Source organism: Elgaria multicarinata, chromosome 2 (genome assembly GCF_023053635.1).
Source record: "Elgaria multicarinata webbii isolate HBS135686 ecotype San Diego chromosome 2, rElgMul1.1.pri, whole genome shotgun sequence".
Taxonomy (NCBI): domain Eukaryota; kingdom Metazoa; phylum Chordata; class Lepidosauria; order Squamata; family Anguidae; genus Elgaria; species Elgaria multicarinata.
The window spans coordinates 25,351,520-25,374,419 of NC_086172.1; the positions used below are offsets into that span (position 1 = coordinate 25,351,520).

At 40.5% G+C, this 22,900-nt stretch overlaps 1 protein-coding gene across 2 annotated transcripts in view; it reads right to left on the reverse strand.

Annotated features, from left to right (window-relative positions):
• BMPR2 (bone morphogenetic protein receptor type 2) overlaps positions 1-22,900 on the reverse strand; it is a 99,770-nt gene that overhangs the window by 24,967 nt on the left and 51,903 nt on the right. For both annotated transcript variants that reach the window (XM_063116152.1, XM_063116151.1), the window contains exons 2-3: positions 22,623-22,796; positions 21,241-21,420 (exon numbers count right to left, since the gene is read on the reverse strand). In XM_063116152.1, the coding sequence (XP_062972222.1) occupies positions 21,241-21,420; positions 22,623-22,796 (354 nt within the window). The remainder of the gene's footprint in view (positions 1-21,240; positions 21,421-22,622; positions 22,797-22,900) is intronic.

The following is a 22,900-nucleotide window of genomic DNA, read 5'->3' on the forward strand; positions in this document are numbered from 1 at the left end:
ATCCAGCAGTGAGGCACTCCATTTTCGTGTGGTTGGTTAGGTCATATTGCTAAATATTGATCGAAGTATCTGACCAGAAATTCATGGCACAATTGCTTGCTTTGGCCTCTTCACCTATGTCACCTTCTCTGTACAAAAGGTGTGATGCTGAACTTCTGAAATCGACAGTGCATAATATGAAATATTGGGGCAAAGTGTTTCTCAGACGTGTATGCCAAGCAGCCTGCCAAAACCTTCTTCCCATTTATTATTCTCTTTCCACTTTCTAGCCACTTCCCTCACAGATAAATTTCATCAGAAGCCTTGAAGAGCTTCCCCTCCCACATACAATTTCTTGCTGTCACTATCCTAGCCTTCACCTGAATATGCAGCATTACGTGACTGTTCTCTTAATATTCCAAGTGTGAACTTCCTTCACATTTTTAAATGAGTGATTAAATGACAGCAATCTATGAGAGTAAGCTTCAACTGTTGAGAAGTGTTTAACAAATGTCAAGAGGGAAGTAATCAGCTAGCTGGGTTGCTTTACTTGTTCTATGCTTACACTTGTTCCACATTTTTTTCCACCCACAGTGTTCTATCACATGCCCTTTCTGGGCAAGGTGCTTGAGTGGGTGGCTGCAGGACAACTCCAGGCACTCTTGAATGAAACAGATTATCTAGATCCATTTCAACTGGGCTTCAGGTCTGGCTATGGAATGGAAACTGCCTTGGTCGCCCTGTGGGATGACCTTTGCCATGAGAGGGACATGGTGAGTGTAACGATTCTCTTGGACTTCTCAGTGGCTTTTGATACCATCGACCATGTTACCCTTCTGGAAAGGTCGTCTGGGCTGAGATTTGGAGGCACTGTGTTGCAGTGGTTCTACACCTACTTGGATGGCCAATTCCAGAAGGTGGTGCTGGGGAGTTATTACTTTGTGCCTCAGCAACTATGCTATGGCGTTCCACAGGACTCTATTTTATTCCCTATGCTGTTCAATATCGACATGAAACCACTGGGGAAGTGGTTTCTGGAGGTGTGGGCTGAGGTGTTATCAATAGATAGATGACACCCAGCTCTACCTCTCTTTTTTATCAAATCCAGGTGAGGCAGTGGCTGTTCTGAATCAGTAATGGATTGGACGACGGCCAGTAAACTGAGACTCAATCCAGACAAGATGGAGGTAATGTTAGTGGGTGTTTGACTGCCCGGATAGGTGGTGTTCAACCTGTTCTGGAAGTGGCTGCATTCCCCGAAAGGATCAGGTTTATAGTTTGGGGGTGCTCTTAGACCCAGAACTGTCACTTGAGGCACAGGTGGACTCGGTGGCATGGAGCACTTTTTATCAGTTTAGGCTGATATACCAACTACGCCCTTATCTGGACAGAGATAGCCTAGCTACAGTTATCCATGCTCTGATATTCTCTCGTCTGGATTACTGTAATGTGTTATATGTAGGACTGCCTTTGAAAACAGTCCGGAAACTTCAGATGGCCCAAAACAGGGCAGTGAGATTGTTAACGGGGACAGGCCAATGTGATTATATCATGCTAGTACTTTTCCAGTTGCACTGGCTGCCAATTCATGTCCAGGCCAGATTCAAAGTGCTGCCATTAACATTCAAAGCCCTAAACAGCTTGGAGCCAGGTTATTTGAAAGATCATCTTCTCCCATATGTATCTGCCTGGACCCTAAGATGATCTTCAGGGGTCTTTCTCTGGGAGTCCCTGCCAAAGGAAGCAAGGCATGTATCTACCAAGAAGAGGGCCTTTTCTGCTGTGGCACCCCAGCTGTAGAATGAGCTCCCTAGAGAGATTCACCTGGTGCCTGTTATGGTCTTTCTGGTGCCAGGTGAAGACCTTTTTATTTTCCCAGTATTTTAACATGATAGTCCTTTAGCTTCGCTGTTTTAATTCTGCTGTCATTGTATTTTAAATCTCTGCATTGCTGCTAGGTTTTATTCTGGTTATATTTTTATATGATAGTTTTAAGCTATATTTGATACTGCTTTTACGCTGTACTTTGTGGTTTTCATTTTTGAAAACTTCATCTTCCAAGAGGTCCGGCTATTGGGCAGTATAGAAACGTAATAAATAAATATTGCTCTACATATGAAATGGCTCAGCATGAGTCTTGGAATGAGGAGAGGATTGGACCACCTCTGGAAAGTATTCAAAAACCTGCTGGTACAAAATGCAGCAGACATGGTTATGCCTTGGAAGTACTTTTCAGAGCATGTAACAGAGCATATTGTTCAGCTGGCAATGGTTACTAGTTTGTTTCTGACCACAGTTTGAATTGCTGGCCACTACCTATAAAGCCCTAAGCAGTTTGGAGCAGGATATTTGAAGGATTGTCTTTGCCAGACAATTATACCCACCCACTGAGGCCCTTCTTCCCATCTATCCCACTGCCATGAGAGGGCCAGTTTAGGGCCTTCAGCTGCAGAGCCTGGTTGTCAAACTCCCTAGAACGGAAGGTACAGTTGGCCCTCTCTTGACTGGCATTTCAGCATGCTGCCAAAACCTCTCTCTTCTGCCAGGCCTTTTGGTTGATTTATTTCCCACCTCCCTTTTCTTTGATATTAGTCTCTAGCTTCTATTTGGATTTTTGTTTAGTCTTTGTCGCTTTGTGGATTGTATATTGTTTTAACTGGCATCACGTTTTGCTACAAATGACACATTCATCTCCACACTCCACATTTAACCACTATGCTTCCATTTTCCATCAGAATGTGCTGGTGGTGGACACCAAACACTTGTTTGAGGGGGTGGTAAGGGCCCAATTCTGCAGGGAAACAGGGCAGGCATGAAGATTCACTCCCACACACCCATTTCCCAGCAGAATCTAGTAAAGTGGAGAAAAGGGCAGCAGCGGTCACTGTAGCAGCAGCAGCTGCTGCATTTCAAATGATGGAAGTGTGCAGGAGAAGAAAAAAATGGCGGCGGCAGCCAAAGCATGGGTGGCAAAGGCTACAATTCCCATATCTTGGGGGGGGGGATGACAGCAGTGATTGCTAGGTGTACTTTTATATTATATTTTTATATTATGTTTTTATATTGTGGTTTAGGTTTTATACTTTAGGTTGTACTTTGTGGTTTTAATTTTTGTGAACTGCCCAGAGAGCTTTGGCTACCGGGCGGTATAGAAATGCAATGAATAAATAAATGCTGTAATAGTGGCAGAGGCTGGAAACTGGGAAGAGGAGGAAGCCACAGGACTAGTAAATGGTGGCGGAGGAGAGATATTTCAGTGGCAAGTCTTGGCAATCCATGGTGGACATCCATCCATGGCCTATGGCTTGCCTATTGTAGGGAGAAAGAAGCATAGATTGAAGTAATGGGAAACAAACCTTGGTATGAATATCCTTGATCTGAGAAGTTATTGTAAAATTAACCATCCGCAATTTACTAAATTCCAAAATCAAAGTACAAAATCTTAAAGAACAGTTTGATATCCAAAGCCACTTAGACCATGATTTTCCCCCACTTTGTTTTCTCAAACATATGGATGTGTATGTAAAAAACATGTAAGAAGGACATTTGCCCTTTGTATTTATGAAATCTTCTGTTGTATTAAAAAGTCTAATTTTGAATACTACAGAAGCATTATTAGAAAAAGAACAGTTGTCAGAAAGATTGTGACTGTGAGCTTTGGAAATGAGATGTTAACAGACGAAAGGATGAGAATTTTTTAAAAATGATTTTATATATTTTGCATTAGAAAAGTGTTGCATGGCAACCTAAGTGGTTATTTCCTTGGTTAATAGCATTGGATTGCACAGTGTTTGCCGGTGCTTTGAAATGTAAATTCAATTCAATTTCTAATTCATACCTACATTTTATCCAATGACTGCTTATTACATAATATATAAAATATACTACGGAATCCTTTATTAAACCAACAGCTCATAACCAGCTATGATTAATACAACCTGAGAACTGTTCCCTTCTAATTGGAATCAGATTCCTCCTTGTCAAATTCTTGTTGCTAAATTTGTTCCTGCTACTATAGTAAACCTAAAACTGAAAGCTGCATTATTTGGCAGACTTCAAGAGAGCACATAGCATTTTTAATATTGTTCCCTAATATGTATATAGTACAAAGTATTATTAATTTTAGTCTAGTTTACATGATCAAGGGATACAGGAACTGTTACAAAATGATGTTACCTCAACTGAACATCCTGGGTGTGCCTTGATCGCATATCTTAGACCTACTATCATGAGTCGTTGTTGGTGTGTAGTATTAAGCTTTGCCTTTCTCATCTACGAGCTTCTGTGTATTTTCTGCACAGAACACACTAGCATGTAAGAAAGAGCATGAAACATGCATGCAAAATATCACACGTGATATTATGCATGACTATTTCATTGCTTTCATACAAAGAATCATTGCATGCAGCAATATGCAAACTGGTTTCAGGCTTTGCCACATATACAGTATTTGAAGTGACCCTGAGGTACCAACTGTGAGATTTGTATTATCAGTTATCTCACTGTAACAACAGCAGAGAAGAAAGAGCAACCCAGGGATTTTATCCCTGGTTCTAACTTGCTCCAATTTTGGATTACCCATTTATCATAAAAGCAATTCATATTTTAAAACAAGTTAGGTCTAGTTCATTCACTATCTTTCAAATGAGGCAACAAAAATTATCTCCTACATAGTTGTAATGGCTCCTGATTCTGACAGCTGCTACAGATGCCCTTCGCCAGAGAGCCCTTTCCACAACCCTCACCTTGTTCTAAGCAAGGAGAGAGCTGCCATCCTTTCACCCTGACTAGCAGTATCTACAGGGAAAAGCAGCATTTCTTTTTCAACAGATCTGTGATCGTCACAATTATTGCATTTTTTTCCTGGTGAAGCTTTAGGGCAGCACACAATTACCATCAATGAGCACTGTTTCTCCTTAAGTTGCCATAGCCAAGACAGAAGTTCATATTTCTATGGAACATACAAGTAAATAAAAGAATATGATTTCTATAATACTTCACAAGGACTTTGTCAACCGCAAGAGTACACTGAAAGATCTATTTCTTGGTGAAGAGATGCGAAGATCCTCTTGGGTGTATTTATTTATTTATTACATTTATATCCCACCTTTTTTTCCTCTTTAAGGAACCTTAAGTTGTACCTTAGGTGTACAACAAAGCTTGGATGGAACAAGCTTTCGGAGATTGTAGATTGGAGCATTTCATATTGCCATCTAGATACTGTATGCCAGAATCATATTTACAACACCCAAACAAGTCAAAAAACTAATTCTTAACTACTGTTGCAATTGATGTCTGATGTTACACTGGGACTGAAATGGAAAAGATATTTGATACTGAACAGACATTTTAAGTAAAAAGTTGACTGTGTGTCTGCTGGACAGGATATGTGGGGCACCCAATCCATTTGAGCTTGACATACCTGGTATTAGGAAGCCTGCTTTAATTCAGAAAGTCTGATGGGTGGTTCCTTTTAAATGTATGATTATGTGAGTAAGAAGAGACAATGGTAATATGACAAAGGCCCAATAAGCCAAAGAAAGGATGATAGCTAAGCAACTCACATCGGCTATCCTCTTAAGCAAATATTTTACATTATTTAGCACACTTTTAAAGTCACCTTTTCAGCCTGTATGGCTTAGGTTCGCAAAGCAATGTATAAATATCCTAGAAGTACCACAATTAAATCTTAAAATAGCATTTTAAAATGATCTAGAAAAACAGATCTGTACTTATATGGCTCGGAACAGATTCCTTTTATATAGCCACAAGCTAATTCTAGAGGAAGAGATCAATTTCATGTATTAGGAAAGCTACTATAACTGAGATGCACAGACCAATCTTTGAACTGTTTCTACTGTCCAGGTAAAGTCATAGAATCATAGAATAGTAGAGTTGGAAGGGCCCTATGAGGCCATCGAGTCCATCCCTCTGCTTAATGCAGGACTGACAGATGGTTGTCTAGCTGCCTCTTGAATGCCTCTAGTGTGGGAGAGCCCATGATGATCTGATTCCAGCACTACTATTATAGCTCAAAGTCTATTTTGCCAGACAGAACCTCAGCTAAGACAAATTTAGTTTAAAAAAAATTTTTTTTAGTTTGCTCTAGGTTCTTATAAATTGATGAGTCCCGTCCCCCCAACATATCATTGTGGCTAAAATGTAAATGAAAGTGAAAGAAGTAATGACTTTAGTCCCTTCAGATGTTTCAACACTGTACAATACATTTGCTTCTGGACAAAAAAAAATACGACATGGCATTTTTTGTTTTGTTGCCAGCTGTTGCAGTAGTAATGGCTTCCCAAGAGTTTCCACTGCTTTGCAATGGGTGGAAGGAAGTGTGTGTGAACAGCTGCTCTGGAGCAACTTAATTTGGTCCTGAGCCATCTAACCATTGTAACAAAACCTGGCAAGGATATTTGGAACTGGAATGTCGGAGTTCTATGAAACACACCCTAAGATTTCATTTGCTCATGTGTTATTTCTACGAAAATAGGTTTCATTTTTATTTTTTTTACGAATTTCAACAAAATCTGTTTCACAGAGGTTTTATAATGTTAACCAATACCTTTCCCCCTTCATGTGCTTTAATGTGATTTTGGGTTGTAAGCCTCTAGGCAGGGTATCGCTGTTCTATTTGTATATTTTGTACATTGTTGGTGCTAAATAAATAAATAATAATAACAACAACAATTGGTTTAATTAAAATCAGGTTCTCAAGCCATTACCCTATAATTATGACTCAGCTTCTTCAGAGGTCAGTATATAGTTGCATTCTGGGACACTCTGTAGCATTTCCCCTCAATTTAATAGTGAACAGCAATTACCGCTATCTTTAGGTGCAGTTTATCACTAAGCAAAACACTGAGAAAACAGGACAATATGCAATACAAATTAAACTGAGTTACTAAAAAAATACTGGTTAAATTACTTGAAACCCCTACTTGCTGCAAAGTTATTTTCTTATTAACAGAAGAACGTAAGAAGAGCCCTGCTGGATCAAACCAAGGGTCCATCTCGTCCAGCACTTTGTTCCCACACTGGTCAACCAGCTGTTGACCAGGGAATCACAAGCAACAGCACCCTCCCACCCATGTTCCCCAGCAACTGGTGTATATAGGCTTCTGTCTCTGATACTGGAGGTAGCACATAGCCATTGGGACTAGTAGCCAGTGATGCACTTTCATTCCAACATGTTTACCTAATATAGCAGCCATATCCCACCTGCACAAGCACATTCTCAAAAGTTACTAGCATACCTGCAAAAAATTGCTAGCTCACATAGTTACAGACACATATAGCTATGGCGATCGCACCGCACTGGTTCACATGTAAAGCCAAACCATGGTTTGGTGTTACAGCAGAAATGGAAACCGTTTTTCCCTTGAGGGCCAAATTTCCTCAGATGTAATCTGTCAGAGGCCACATGCTGGTGGTATAAAAGACCAAAGCCACCACTCTCTCTTTCTTTAGATCACCACCACCCCACACCATTTCTCTCTCTTTTAAGAACATTGAGAGAGAGAGAGAGAGAGAGAGAGAGAGAGAGAGAGAGAATGAATTTTGGACTACAACTCCCATAATTCCTGACCATCAGCCTTGCTGGCTGGGATTGATGAGAAATGAAGTTCAGAATATCTGGAGGACACCAGGTCGAGAGAGGTGATTTTGAGAAAGCATGTGGGGTGTGATGACTGTAAATTAAGATCATCACCTCCCCACAATTTCATCCAGACACCCCAGCCATCCACACAGGTTTGGCCCAACGTATTTTGTTGCCTGAGACAGAAAAGCTAATGGGCTTCGTACCCATGGTTGGTCAAGTTTTTGAGGTCATACTCATGCAACGCAAAGCTAAGCATGTTGATTTAGGAAGAAGTCCCACTGTATTCAATGAAGCTTTCTCCCAGGTAAGCATACATAGGATTGCAACCTAACAGTACAATACTGTGTATATCTCTTCAAAAGTAAGCCCAACTGAGTTTAGTGGGGCTTTCTCCTCTACAGTAGGGCTTTTCTCTTCTTCCAGGCATTTAACAGCATATGTCGAGTTTTTAACTGACCCCAAAATAAATGGATATTGTATATAATCTGTTTTTATGCTATGGTTTTAAATTTTGTGTATTTATTTTTAATGTTCCATGTTTTAATCTTTGTAAACCACCCAAAGTTGTGGGGCGGTATATAAATGATGATGATGATGATGATGATGATGATAATAATAATAATAATAATAATAAGTAAATAAGTATAGGTTTGCAGCATTAACGATCATTTTATACCAACTTTCAAATTAAGCCAAACATACTCAATCCCATATAGGTTTGTAAAAAGAAGGGACATGCACTATCCTGATCTGGGGAGACGAATAATGCTACTACAATATCTGCTTAAATCCAGAGATTAATAAAAAATAGATTCCATTAGTTACTTGGAAAAGGTCTTCTTCCTGCCTGTCATAAAATTGCTAAAGGCACAGAAGCCCTGACCTTCACTCCAGAACTTAGACATCCTAGTTTAGGAGGAAGAGCTGAACTGATTGGGCCAAGAGCTGACTGGGCCAAGAGGAGTGTGATGAAACATAAACAGAGGAATGAGGAAATCCCATCTCCGCAGTGAAGAAGGCGCAACCGCCCCCCCACAACAAGTAGACAGTTCTCACCATGGAAGGATGTAAACCATCTCCTTACAATAGATGCTTATTCAGAAACACCAGGGGACGGAAGCCATTCCTTAAAAATTGTAAAAAGAAAAAAGGTGGGGGCGGAAAATCTATTTGAAGAGATGGTGACAGTTTACTTCTGTTTCCTCTCCAGATCATGGGGCATTTGTTTAGAATAGCCTCTGTGATGGGGAAGGGCCCCAATCCTGGCGTGATGAAGCAGCAGCAGACGACGACAGAGAAAGCATGATCCCCACTCCCCTGCATGCAGGGAGGAGGAAGTTTAACACTTCTATTTGAAGTCCAGAAGAAGCTGCAATTTCCATTTTGCCCGATTATGGGAAACTTTAGTTTGTTCCAAACTGCAAGTGGAAGTTTTTAAACTTTCTCCCATCATGTGCAAAGGAAGGAAGGGGTGGGGGAAGGAATGCTCACAATATTAAATAATGATTTAGCTTCAGGTCCGAACCAGGCCCTGGCCTTAAACAATAAAGTTCTTATATTCTTTATAATGGTAGTAAGGAAATTTGGATACAATGATACTATTTTGTACTACATCTAATCTACATAAGAACACTGTCTGGTATACCGGAAATTTACAGTAATGCTGTTGTAAAATGTTTTATGGCACTGTTTGATATTATATATAATTTTATATGTATTTTTAAAACGGAATGATTACATTATAAGGTTGAAACAATAGATTATTATCCTGCTAATTCTTGTGTTAAGAAAGGAACAATGTGCTTTATATATGGTCAGCAAAATTAAGTAAACACTGATATATTTAGAATGGTGTTGCTTGAAGTTACAGTTCTATGGACTGTGAAAACCCCATTCCATCTGTGTTTTGTGGATTGCCACGCCCCTTTCATTCCATTGTCTGCTCATCAGTAGAATCGGATTTTTTTCTAGTTTCCGAATTTGCGTAAATTTGCATTTATGCAAATTCACACATGCAAAAATGCAAAGATTCCCCCCCAAATGTGCTAATTCCCTCCAATGCACATTTTCATGCTAGAGCCTATGAGAGAACGATACACAAAAAATTAAAAACTGGTCAAAATGCGCATTTTTGGCCAGTTTTTAAAAAATGTTTGTGTATCTTTCTACAATGAAATTTGCATGAAATTCCCAAAGGTTAGAAAATGTCCAGCAAGTTTGTAGAATCCACTTGATGGGAAAAACTGGTCTGCTGCGGAATCTGCAGGTCACATTAATAAAAATCCAAACTCATTTGGTTTCGTTGCAAATTTCTGTTTTTATAATTTTTTCTACAACAGAAAAAAAAACCCATTAAAAGCCTTTGAATCAGAATGCAACATCTATATGGATTTTGCAGTAAACCTTTCCAAGCAACATGCTAAGATTCCTGCTCACAGATGTTTCCTGTAAAATCCATGTGGATTTAGCCTTATTCTACAATGGGAAAACGCTAGTTTGGAATCAACTCAAGACTCTTTTGGTTCAAAACATTTTAAAATTTATTTTTAAAATATGGCAAAAGTCAGAACAAGAGCATTTATTTTCAAAGAATCTGCCTAAGGTTGGGCGTGAGACGGCTGTAATGATTTGTTATCAAAGTGCCATTTTCCTAGTTCCACAAGGTCTGCATAATGGAATTTCCTGCTGATGTAACTGTTGGGAAGAATAGTAGCACAATTGTCATTGTTTTAGGACAGCATAATGGTACAGCAGCTATACGCTCTCTATTACGTCACAGTTTTAAAACAGGGACACTCCTCGATAGGCCTAAGGGGTCACTGGGCAGAGTGAAACAGACTGTACCACAAACAGAAATACACCTTATTGTCAAAGAATTAAGTATTTATACCACTGAAGAACATTCTAGAGGACTCGTCCAAATTTTAAACTGAGGAACATTGAAGCTCAGTAATAATGGTTACAGTGCTCCTTGGTATAGCTTAACTGCAAAGGCAATACATACCCAGAATTTCTTACACAATTACTGTAGCCTTCTATCCACCTCCTCTAAGAAAGGGTACATCCAGCAAAAACACTCCAGGCCACAGTTTCTACCTGTTAATCCAGGAACAATGCCTGCTTCAGGAACACTCCCAAGTAGTAAACTAGTTCTTCAAGGTAAGTGCAACCCTTGTACAGTCTATACAGCTGTATACACCCAGATTAGTTTTTGTAATGACCAAAAGCAGTTCTCTCCTTTCTGGATTACGTCTGTTACTCACTCATGGAATCTTAAGAAGAAAAGAGGGAGTTGGGTGTCATCAAAATATTGGTGGAATCCAACCACACACAAGCAGTTTCATTAGCTGAACATAGGGCAGAAGATGGAAATTCATGAAACCCCACACACCAGTGGCTGTGGGGTGAAGCTGTAGTACCCCAGTACCAGCTTCTGGAACCAGCATTCCAGGATCCAAGAAGGACCAGAACCACCACATTTTACAACAGCATTACAGTATATCTGCAGTGCATCCAACAGCATTTCTGTCCAAGAAATTCTTGTACAGATTTGGTGTAGTATAAAACAAGTGTTTCCTTTCTATCGACATACAAAGCCATACAATACGACCGGTGGAGGTTGGTGCTTGATTTCGTGCTTTCAGGATTGGAGGTGCACTGGCCCCACGGGACCTTTTCGGGGCCACATGAGTGAGTGGAGCTGGTGGTGGACACACACACACATTCAGTATCAGGATCTCTTCAGGAGGGCAAGGTTGAAACTTCTCCTGATCAGGAATGCTAATGGTGAGAGGAAGAGAGGATTTTAACCTTATATCAATTGTGCTGCGTGGTTTTATCCTGGTTGTGCTTTTTATATTGTATTTTGTATTTGTATTTTTAACTTGTTGGTTGTTTTATGATGGTTTTAATTTTTGTGAACCGCCCAGAGAGCTTCGGCTATTGGGCGGTATAAAAATGTAATAAATAAATAAATTAAATAAATAAACTTAACCGTTCCCATCCCCCATGATCCTTATCAAGATTGCTATTCCCCTGCTGCTAAATTAAATTAAAGCCTTAAATGGCTTGGGGCCAGGCTATCTGAAGGAACACCTCCTCCCATATGTACCTGCCCGGACCCTAAAGTCATCCTCAGGGGTCCTTCTCCGTGAGCCCAAGCCAAAGGAAGTGAGGCAGGTGGCTACCAGGAGGAGGACCTTCTCTGCTGTGGCACCCCAGCTGTGGAACAAGCTCCCTAATGAAGACCTTTTTATTCTTTCAGTATTTTAACAGTTTATAAATTTAATTTTAACTTTGCTGTTTTAAATTTGTATTTTAAAATTGTATTTCTGCACTGCTGCAGATTTTATCCTGGTTGTGTTTTTATATTGTATTTCACATCATGTTTTTATACTGTCTGTTTTATATTTTGAATGGTTTTTAATTTGTGTGAACCGCCCAGAGAGCTTCAGCTATTGGGCAGTATAAAAATGAAATAAATAAGTGGGGAAACAGCGATTTTGCCTGTAGGGACAGTGGGGAAGATAAAGCCTGTAGTAGCAGCAGGGAAACAGTGGTCTTAATCAGGATCCCTGTGGGGTGGGGAAAGAGGCTTCAAATTCATCCCCTCCATCAAATCTAATCAAGATCACTGTAGGGAGGAGGAGAAGCTTTAACCCCAGGCAATATCCATTTTCAAACTGCAATTAGCAGCACCCAACCCCTGCTCCTCACACTGAGCCTGATGAAAATTGCAGTTTCCATTCTGCAATCTGTTCCCCATAACTTGATCCACAGAGCTGGAAAAAGTGCAGAAAAAGGCAACTAAAATGGTCAAGGGACTGAAGCATCTCCCCTATGAGGGAAGGTTACAACAGTTGGGGTTGTTTAACTTGGTGGGGGGGGAAGGAGGCTAAGGAGAGACATGACAGAGGTGTACAAAATGATGCATGGTGTGGAGAATGTGGATAGGGAGACATTTACTAGAACTCATTAATTGGTGGAGATTCAGGAAAGTAAAGAGAAGCACTTCTTCACACAGTGCATAGTTATGGAATTCACTACCACAAGATGTGGTGAAGGCCACCAAGTTGGATGGCTTTAAACGAGGGTTAGATAAATTCCTGGAGGAGAAGGCTATCAATGGCTACTAGTCCTGATGGCTATGTGCATAAGCCTATACACAACAGTTGCTGGGGAACATGGGCAGCAGAGTACTGTTGCACCCAAGTCCTGCTTGTGGGTTCCTGGTCAACAGCTGGTTGGCCACTGTGTGAACAGAGTGCTGGACTAGTTGGACCCTTGTTCTGATCCAGTATGGCTCTTCTTATGTTCTTATCAACTTAGCTATGGGGAATACTGGCTGGCACTCTGCGGGCCACACAGAGAATGGTCAACAATTGCATGTGGTCTCCGGGCAGACTGCATGTGTCCTAGGAAACGTAAGAAAGGAGAAGTTGCCAAACCACCACGAGCAATCCTCACCTTTCGGTGCTGACAAGATTGAAGTTTTGTGATTTGAAACATAGCTCAAAGTCAGGCCAGGACTGTACCACTAGTCTTATGGAGGCTCTAAACTGAGCTCCCTCCTTCCAACCAATCTGCCCTCCAGAGCTGCTACCAAATCAAGCCCAAAGCTCCACCAGTCCTACTGTGTGGCTAGAGAGAAGAGGAACGGCAAGGCAAGCCATGAAATGAGCACTCAAAGGCAGGCAGGCAGACATTAAAGACAAAAGGGTTTGCTTTTGCAGCTGCCTGACATGACACATGCATCCCAAGGCTAGCCAGGGGGAAACCTGAAAGGAGGGCTACTACTTCAAACTCATCCCTATATGCATGTCTTTGATCTCTGATAAGAATGATGTGATTAACTCTATCAAGGAACATGATGTTCCATGCTATGAATTTATTTTGTTGTTTTTAGAATAGAATGGCATTTAAAAAAAAAACCTGAGGCATACTTTGGTTGATCAAGTTAGTTACACTTGACCTTCCTTAAAATCTGAAAGCATGTACGTTTTTATACTCTGGGGAGAAAAACAAACACCACACTTCTGTATGTTTAATGTGACTGCATGGTCTTTCACATTTAGGTATGCGGTGTATAAAGCATGTTGTGTTCGCCTAAGCAGTTAAACACCTTCTCCTCTCCAGTATTCACAGTAAGGCAGCTCTGGCAAATTTAAACAGTTCATGGGTGCTTATATGCAATGGCAAGGCTTGTACAAGCAGGCACTTCCTGCATGCAGATCAGACAGAGAGCCGCCGTCTGCCTTATTGGAGCCTGGGATGTTTCTGTTTACAAATCCTGGAGCCAGACCGGGGCACTGACTGGAGGCGTGCCGTCTGCTTCCTTGCTACACTCAGCCTTTGTCTGGTTCTGCTGTGTCAAGAAAGAACAACCCTGACGTGCTTAGCAGCAAAGGATGGTTTTAATACAATGCATCAGCGAGGGCTCCCTCCTTTTGGTTTTGTTTTTACACTCTCTTTCAGAAAGGTAATTTAAGGATTACAGGGCTTAACCTTACCCTGAGAATTAAGGGGGGGGGGGGGAGAGAGAGAGAGAAATGGGCTTCAGACCGAAATTATTTTATTCTTACCTAGACAAAAACCAAGATTTGCATTCACAGATGCATGCAGAACAAGAATATGTTTATTAGACTTTCACCCCTAGAAATACATTGTTTTGTTTTAAACAAATGCACTTGAAGAACAGTATTGATATAAACCAGTATTTGAACAGGTTGCTTACTTGTAACTCTGGTTCTTCGAGTGGTCATCTGATCATACATATGAGCCTGCGCAGAACACACATTTGGAACATTCTAGAACTAAACTTACTCTGGGCACCGTTCATGCCTACCTCTTGGTTCTGAGTCCACCACATCGGAGGAATAAAGAAGGTGAGGCATCAAAGCAGGGAGGAGGCTGGGCTGTGTGAGTTCATAGATTACCACTCAAAGAACCAGTGTTAATGTCCGAGCTCCTCTATGATACAAGTTACATTGATCATCCTTCTGCTGTTGTTAGAAGACACACCACAATCAAACCAAACCTGAGAGTTTAGGAAGTGCTTTTGATGGTAAATTAACCAAACCAACACATCAGTGTCATTTGCTCTAATCAGGATATTCTTTGCCTGATCACTACCATGTGATGTATGTTGGATGTGCCAAATAATCCTTGTGTCGGCCTCTTGATGATGGCAAGCAAGATCAGGCACCTCTGTTGCCTCTACACTGACATCCTTGCTGGTGTATTTGTAACACACAGTCTCTACTCCAACGAAGAGAATTTTGCCTGCCAGAAGTTAAGCATACTTCTGATTTTTCCACTCATTGCATAGGAAAGATGTAAGTGATGTTTTAAACTGCTCATTCCAAAGTGCATCAACTGCATTTTTGGGGTCTTCTGATCTGCGCCTGTTACTTTGATGTCACTAGTTGGTACAGTTGTTCACCGTTCATGTTCACAATCTTTTATACTTTGATAGCCGTAAGTGTCAAACACCAGGTGCACTTCCTTAGCTGGTGTACTGTGCTCCAGTAATTTACGTGCAAGAGCTCCGTAAGTTTCCGGGAACTTCAAAGTGTGCAACACGAACATTATATCATGCTCCTCGTCTAATTTCTGGTCCTTTGCTAGCCTGTGCATCAACTTACTTTTGTCTGTTTTATTCATTGATCCACCAATCTGAGCAAGAGAGAATCCCACCTTTCTAGGCAAAATTTGCATTTTGGGCATTTTTTCCCCAAACTCTGTTTTGCTGGATCGAGCAGCGGCTAAATTCTCCAAGACATGCATTTAGGAATAAATGCTCTGTCTAATCTATCTCAAAATGTCCTTTTAAAACTATACCATGAAATTTTATCATGCTACAAGCTACCAATTTTATATAACTGTAGTATGTGAATAGCCTTGCAAGATCAATATAGTCTTCTATCGTCTCAGCAAGGCTTGAAAGACCACTGAATAGATCTGCATACTTTTTAATATTAACTCAATAGGGCTAATATGGGAATGTACATAAGTGATTAAATCCAGGCATTTCTAAAATGTCTGATACAAATATTTATCTATTCTGCATCTGAAATTTTTAATGAGTATCCTATTTAGGAAAGCAAGAGCGTTAAAAATATCCATCATACTCCTCATAATTGAGCCAGGGCTAACAGAAAATACAGCAAACAAAATGGCTCATGGCTAAAATAATCTTAGTTTCTATAGCAACTGAGCAACGTTCCTTTTATTTATCTGTTTAAAATATTATTTGCAAATATACAAGCAAGACACAATCCAAGAATAGTACAACACAATCCTGGTTATGCTTAACCTCTATAAGACAAAAAAAAATGTTCAAAATCACGGAGTTTGAGTATTCTGCTGCTATGGATAGGGGAATTCTTGACAGCAGAATGTAAATGGGGGCTTTCCAGAGGATTTTGTGTATGTGCGTGTACAACAAATGTGCATGCATACATTCACTGTTGGGATACAAGGTCATTCTTCAGGATAGTGCTTTCATTTGCTGTAATAGCACTTTCCCCTGCATTCTTACTTTAATAATCTTGTTGCTGGGGGAAATACATTCTTGCTTTAGGTTGCACATCAGTTGCAATTGTGAATGCTGTGCTGAATGTAATTGCCTAGCCTGTAGTGCCTATGACATAATTAATGAAGATGGGTATAATTTCCTCCTCCTCCTCCATACTAATGCCAAAGTTGAACAATTCCAGCACAACGTGTTCGCACAGCTGTAAAACACAGGAGGAACACAAATAAGGATATTGCTTGCCCCTGGAACAATGCTGTATCATTTTGTGTACATTTTACTTTTTAATTTCTCTCATTTTTCAAGCTTATTTCTTTGAAAGTGGCACATTAATTTCTTTAGTGATAAAGTTCAGATTTCCGATGCATAAATGCAAAACATACAAAGCTCAGCAAGTCCATTATCCATTCTGTGGATGCTACTGGCACTGGATTGGGTCACATGCAAGTCAAATGCCTAGGTCCATCTGCTAGTGGAATGGGCACTGCTGGCAGAATGGATTCCCCACTCCCACCCCTAATTTGCTGTGGCGTTAGAGTCCCCCTGGGTGCATGGGCGAAGAAGGAAGGAGACATCCCATTCCGTGAATGGAAGCTGGTTACGTTATGTTGAATATAGCCCACGAGGTAAAAGCTGGGTATTTTTCATTGTGAATGGAAGTTTTATTAGATATGCAAGCAAAACTAGTTAAAAAATATGAGCAAATAAGAAACGATTCTTATATAATTGATGGTAAAAAGAACAGGTTACAGGAGAAACTACCATCAGGTCTAAATCAAAGGGAAGGCAAGTGGGAGAAAGGACAGAGGGTGAAGTAGTTAAAATTTTTGAATTGGGATGCAGGAGACTTGGGTTCTAATCCCCACTTTTCCAGGAAGCTCACTGGGCAACTCTGGGTCAGCCACTGGATCTCAACCTAACCTACCACACAGAGTTGTGGGGATAAAAGGGAATGGAGGAAGGAGGATTATGTACGTTGCCTTGGGCCCCTTGGGGGAGGATATAAATATAACAAAGAAACAAATAAATAAATTCAGCCACTAAGACAATGTATTCAGTATATACCATAATAAACTAAAAGGCCACAATATTCAAACATAGTATAAATCAGAAACATTGTGCACATGAATCAGAAATATCTGTTGGCTAGGCTTGTGTTTGTAGGTTTGAATTCTGAAAAAAAAAAGTAACTGGAACCACCTTAACTCATGTAAAAGATTTCACAAAAATCTGTTTTCTTATCAGGGTTCATGTTTTAGTTTGGCAAGAGGACACTGTAAATAAGACTTTAAAAATCTAGCGATGTAAGGAGCATGAAGCAGGCTCAGACAAGTGCTGTAATTTATTTCAGAGCTTGAAGTTTCCTTTAGAATTCCATCTTTGAGTTTTAAGAAAACATACCATTTTGAACCTGATGTAAGCAGAGGAAGACGCTTCAGCATTTCTACATCTGAAAAGTTGCAGTAGCATAAAATGTAGTCAGTCTTTAGTTAATCGTAAGTTTAGAGTAACAGCAAGACATATAAGAATAAGGCTTATTTCACGCTGAAAGAGCTTGAGTACCTTTGATTAAATGGAGAATGCACCACAGGGGACAAAGTAGAACAGCCTTCCCCAACCTAGTGTTCTCCAGATGTTTCGAACTAGGCTTTTCATAATCCCAGAACACTGGACATGCTAGCTGGGGCTGATGGGGTTTGTCATCCCAAACATCTGGACGGCTTTACATTGGGGAAGGCTGGCTATTGTAATGCATTGATTCCTTCTGAATACCATGGTTAGTGGTATCAAAAGCCATTAAGAGCTTCAGGAGAATCAGCAGAATGTCCTGGTACAGGTTATCCACTAGGATGATCCAGGTAGTTTTGGTGCAAAACCCAGACCTGAAGCCAGATTGAAATGGCTCTAGAAAATCCATTTCATCCAAGCACATTCAAAGTTGATCAACTACCACACACTCCATCTTGCCCAAAAAGGGGATGTTAGCCAATTAGGTGGTTGTCCAAAACTGCAGGATCCAGGGAGAACCTCTTGGGGAGGGGATGCATCATGGTCTCTGTCAAGGCCATCAGTACCACCCCCTCCTGCGCAGAAGCATTTACCACCCTCTGGACCCACCCAGCTAACTCCCTCCATCTGGCTTTAATTAGCCACAACGGGCAAGGATCCAGTGTGATGCGACAAACTCCTTCAAGTATCTTGCTCACATCCTCGGGCTACAGCTACTGAAATTGATCCCACACAATTGGACCAGATAATGACCCAGACATCTTCTCTCATAGAGTTTCTCCAATGGGATCCAGCACAGAACAAATCTGAGCGCCTTTGCCATTAAAGTGCCTAGTAAATGTGTAACTCCCTATATTGGAGAGACATAAAACTATGACTGGCTTGGAAAAATAATTAAAATTATAAAGAGAAGCAAAGAATTGCAACAACAGTCATCACCACAACTGCGTCATCTGCCTCTTTCCTGGCAAGTAGCAACTGCCCCTCAAGTTCAAAGAGCACCCGCATGTCACTTCCTCCTACCACCATCTTCCTGCTCACTCAGCTTCTGCAGTGTGTAACCCTTAAAGCCATGTTTCCGCCTATTACAGCCAGATCTACTCGTAGCCACAGTACTGTGTTTCTCCAGTCAGGGAAGCATATAGCGTTGAAAAAAGCATTTAAAGCCAGTGAACAAAGTGAGCACGGACTGGTAACAGAGTAACAGGACTGCTCTTCAGCCCCAATGCAACATGCTATGTGGTGGATGCCTGCCTACTCTCGCTCATCTTCCTACCTTAACCCCAGAGATCGGAAAACTATGTGTATGTTCGTTCTCCCCGCCCCATCCCCTTAAAAATATATATTAGGGAAACGTAATCAATTAGATAGTCACAAAATAGACTCTTTCTCTTGTTAATGCAGAATGCTAACAATACATGTATGGTCTTACAGTATTACAATATGAAATAAAAGGTGCAGCCTGACTGTTAATACAGGTTATTCAGGATTAAGACTGACAACGCAGGAAGCATATCTGAGAACTCCATCCCTAAACACACTAATGTACTTTGGATCAATGTGAGAGAGAGACATTGCCCTCTTACTATTATTAAATCCAAAGTGCAGTTTCCTGTACACCATTAACTCTCCAATGTCCACTTTCAGATTCCACAAAATTTTCATTAGTATATTGATCTAGTTCTTATCAGGTGAAGTTTGTATAGTACCGGTTTGTACATTTCTTACTATCAATTTCTTCCACTTTCAATTGTAATGAAAATAATTAGATGAAATAGCATTAAGAAACATGAACACAGAGAAGACAATTTCAACTTTTCATCACAAATTTAAATCTATGTATTAAGGTGTTCAATACTAGCAGGATAATGTCAATCACCATCATCATCCCTTCCAATTATGAATTTAGTGACCCCATGCTTATTAGTAGAACAGCAAAATGGGCCCAACCACAAACAAGGTGATTCCTTACTACTCAGCTACTCCCCCAAACGTGCAGAAAAATATTAATTTGTAAATTAAAAGACCCCTTCCCAAATGGCCCAATAATGACTGAGCCATGTTCAGCTTCCCCTGCACTTCAGCAGTAACCACCATATGGCAACTGAGCACTAGCGCTAGACTGCTCTGATTCTGGCTAGGTGAGTAGGAGGCTGTTATCTAGCTCTCGAATTCAGCAAACTCACATCACTGAGTTGGGGTGGTGGGGTGTCCAAAGCATTTATTCCCCCCCCCCGAGATTTCTTGAAGGTCACCAACTTGTACATATAGAATATCAAACAATAGTTTGCTCTTGCCATCAGACAGGAAACTATCTGTTTATGACTCAGTAAAGTTTGCCAAACCCTTCACTTTCTGGATTCAGTCTGGATTCATTGATTCATTTAGCCACTTCTTTCTGGATTCATTTAGCCACTTCTGCCAACATCACTGTATCTTTTAGATACTTACTGAAAGTGGGAAAGACTACATACAAAAGAAAAGCTGTTCACGCTTCAGGCAGCAAGCTGTTTGGGACAAGATCATCAAAAGGACAACGCTTGCTCATATTTCTGATGTAGCCCTTCAGATATTTTATTAAACACCAAGCCTTCCAGTCGCAATCTTCCTCTTTACTTAGTGCATAACTAATTACGCAAAAGCAACATCTTTGGACTTTCAGTGGTGCAATTCATGTTACCTTCTTAACAATGTATCGGACCAACCCACTGATGCAGCCAGTTACTTATCTAGGTTACTTTCATCTGACAACCAGAGATGGCGAGCGAATGTCCTTAAGCTTGCAGCCCCCATGGGAGGGAAGCAAGGGCTGGGACCAGTCTTCATGCAAAGTTGGCTCTAATTGCCACAAAAACATAATCCACAATTGCCTTCTGACAGTCAAGATGAGAAGAAATGGGATACTGGTTCAATCTATTCACTCATTAAAATATTCTGAGATTAATCCCTAAAATTTACAGAATCATGCACTTTAGAACTGGAAGAGCATTTGTCCCTGAGTCTGTCACACAGTAGTTGTGTCTGTTCAATTTCTTTATCTGTTCCGTTCTATTTTATAGTGGCAAATGTATCAACCAGCCTACTGGCTCACTGTGATACTAAGAGCAAAACACATGGAGGTGTTGATCCTGGTTTTGTAAAAGATGTTCTGTGTAAACTTTGCCAAGACGCTCAAGAATTACAGCCTAGAGTAACAGACTGCATAATTACAGGTAATCAGAAATCGGCAAAACAAAACTAAACCTTAAAGTGCAAAAATACAACCTCTATGTGCCTAATACGATTCTATATTGCTGTGATTATGATGTGAATTCTCCTGTGCAGCAGCCTCACAGAAGTCTGTATTTAAAGTATTAGTCTCAAATGACTATGGCAAAATAATATTGCCCCAAAGTTACGTAGGCTACAGGATTACAAGGGAAGCCTAAATTCTTTTTTAGGGTGAAACACTACATAAATGCAATACTTAACTTATGACTAATATAAAAGCATAGTGTTTTAATTTTTCAGCTAAAACCCAGTGCATTTCATGCAGATATCAGTAGCAGTGCTTTCTTAAACCTTAATTGCTCTTAACAATAACGATCGCACAGCCTGAGGCATTTTGACTCACTGAATGGCATTGCATCAGTAGGATCTGGTGGTGGGATGTTTTCTGTGAAGTTGACATTGCACAGGTTGGTACTGCAGCAGCAGAAACGATATGTCCCATTCTGCACCAAGGAAGGGATGGCTGTTACTATGCACTCCTCAGAATGACACTCTTGGGGGTCTCCTATATGAGACCAACATCCTGAAAAAGCAGCAAGAGAAATAGGTCAATTGTGTGCATGTCTGTTATATTCCGTTTCTGAAACTTTCTTAAGAACATAGGAAGTGCCGTGCTGGATCAGACCAAGGGTCCATCTAGTCCGTCACTCTTGCTCTTCAACTTCACACTCTCATCAGATTGTCTCTTCCTCACACAAATCCTTCTACCATTAAAGATAGGTCAGGAACATTCTGCTCTGAATTTCTTTCTCAAGAGAGGCGTTGTCTATTGGAGCTATGAATAGGGCCTTTAATGTTGCAGCCCCAGGACTTACAGGTTCCTCCCCTATTTTTAAATACACCTTCTCTTTCTGAAATGGCTTTGAACTGAAAAACAAAACAAAACAGGTTGCCTGTATGAGAGGGAAAAGGAAGAGGGGAGTGTCAGGCAAGTGAGCAGGGTTGCGTCTGCATCCAGCTGGTCTTTAAAATGCAGGACTCTTTGTAGATTTCTTTGTAATCAAAAGGTAGTATGTTAATCTGAGAAGATATTTGTTTGAAAGCTTATTTTGTTATTTTACTTCAGACTGAACTGAGAGTATATTCAATGAGTGGTGGTAGCCAGCAAACACGGTATGCAGCGCAATCTCTCTAAAGAGTAACTTTTTGTCCCAACAGTTTTACGTCTACTGTTTTGGAGAGAGAGTAGTTCCATTTCCTATTCCAATCCTGCTAGTATGTCTAAACTAGCTGCAATTGGAATATTGGCAGATAAGAGTAGCCATGATAGATCAAGTTTTCTGTTTGCACAGTGGCCAATCAAACACCCATGGGAAGGACACACGCAGGGTATCAGTTCAACAGCATCCTCCCAATGATGTCCCCCAGCAACTGGCATACAGAGATATACTGCCTCTGATATTGGAGGTAATATATAGCCATCAGGATTATTAGCCATTGATAGGCTTAGTTTCCTCAGCATTAGAAGTTCCAAGTGAGTTTCCGTGCAGGCACAGAGCCCATATCTGTGATGCACAGAGACCACAACGAATAAGTGGCTGTTATATTCAGTTTCCAAAACTTTCTTAAGAACGTAAGAAGTGGCTTATTTCATTGTGAAGAACAAGAAGTGGCAAGAACCACAAGAAATAGTTATCTGCCTGTCAAAATTAAGACCTTCATGGCAATTAGATTATATTTAACTACACGAGAAAAATTAGCAATGCCATTAATATTGAATATTACCTTGTTTCACAAGATGTATCTCCCCTTCTCGCGTTTTCTCCCAGAGACCGTAACAGGTGTTGCCTTTCAGACACAAAACTGTACCATTCTCTTGAGAAATGCGACTTTCACTAATCCCATAATCATTTTGGAACGGGTCCTTGAAAGCACATGTTGTCTCTTCACTCTGGGCAGCTAAACAAGAAAATAAAAATAGACAAGTTCAAATACTAGATTATGGCAACATTTAAATCTAGACATAGTCGAAAAGATTGGAATTTTGGCGTTTGAGAATGTTG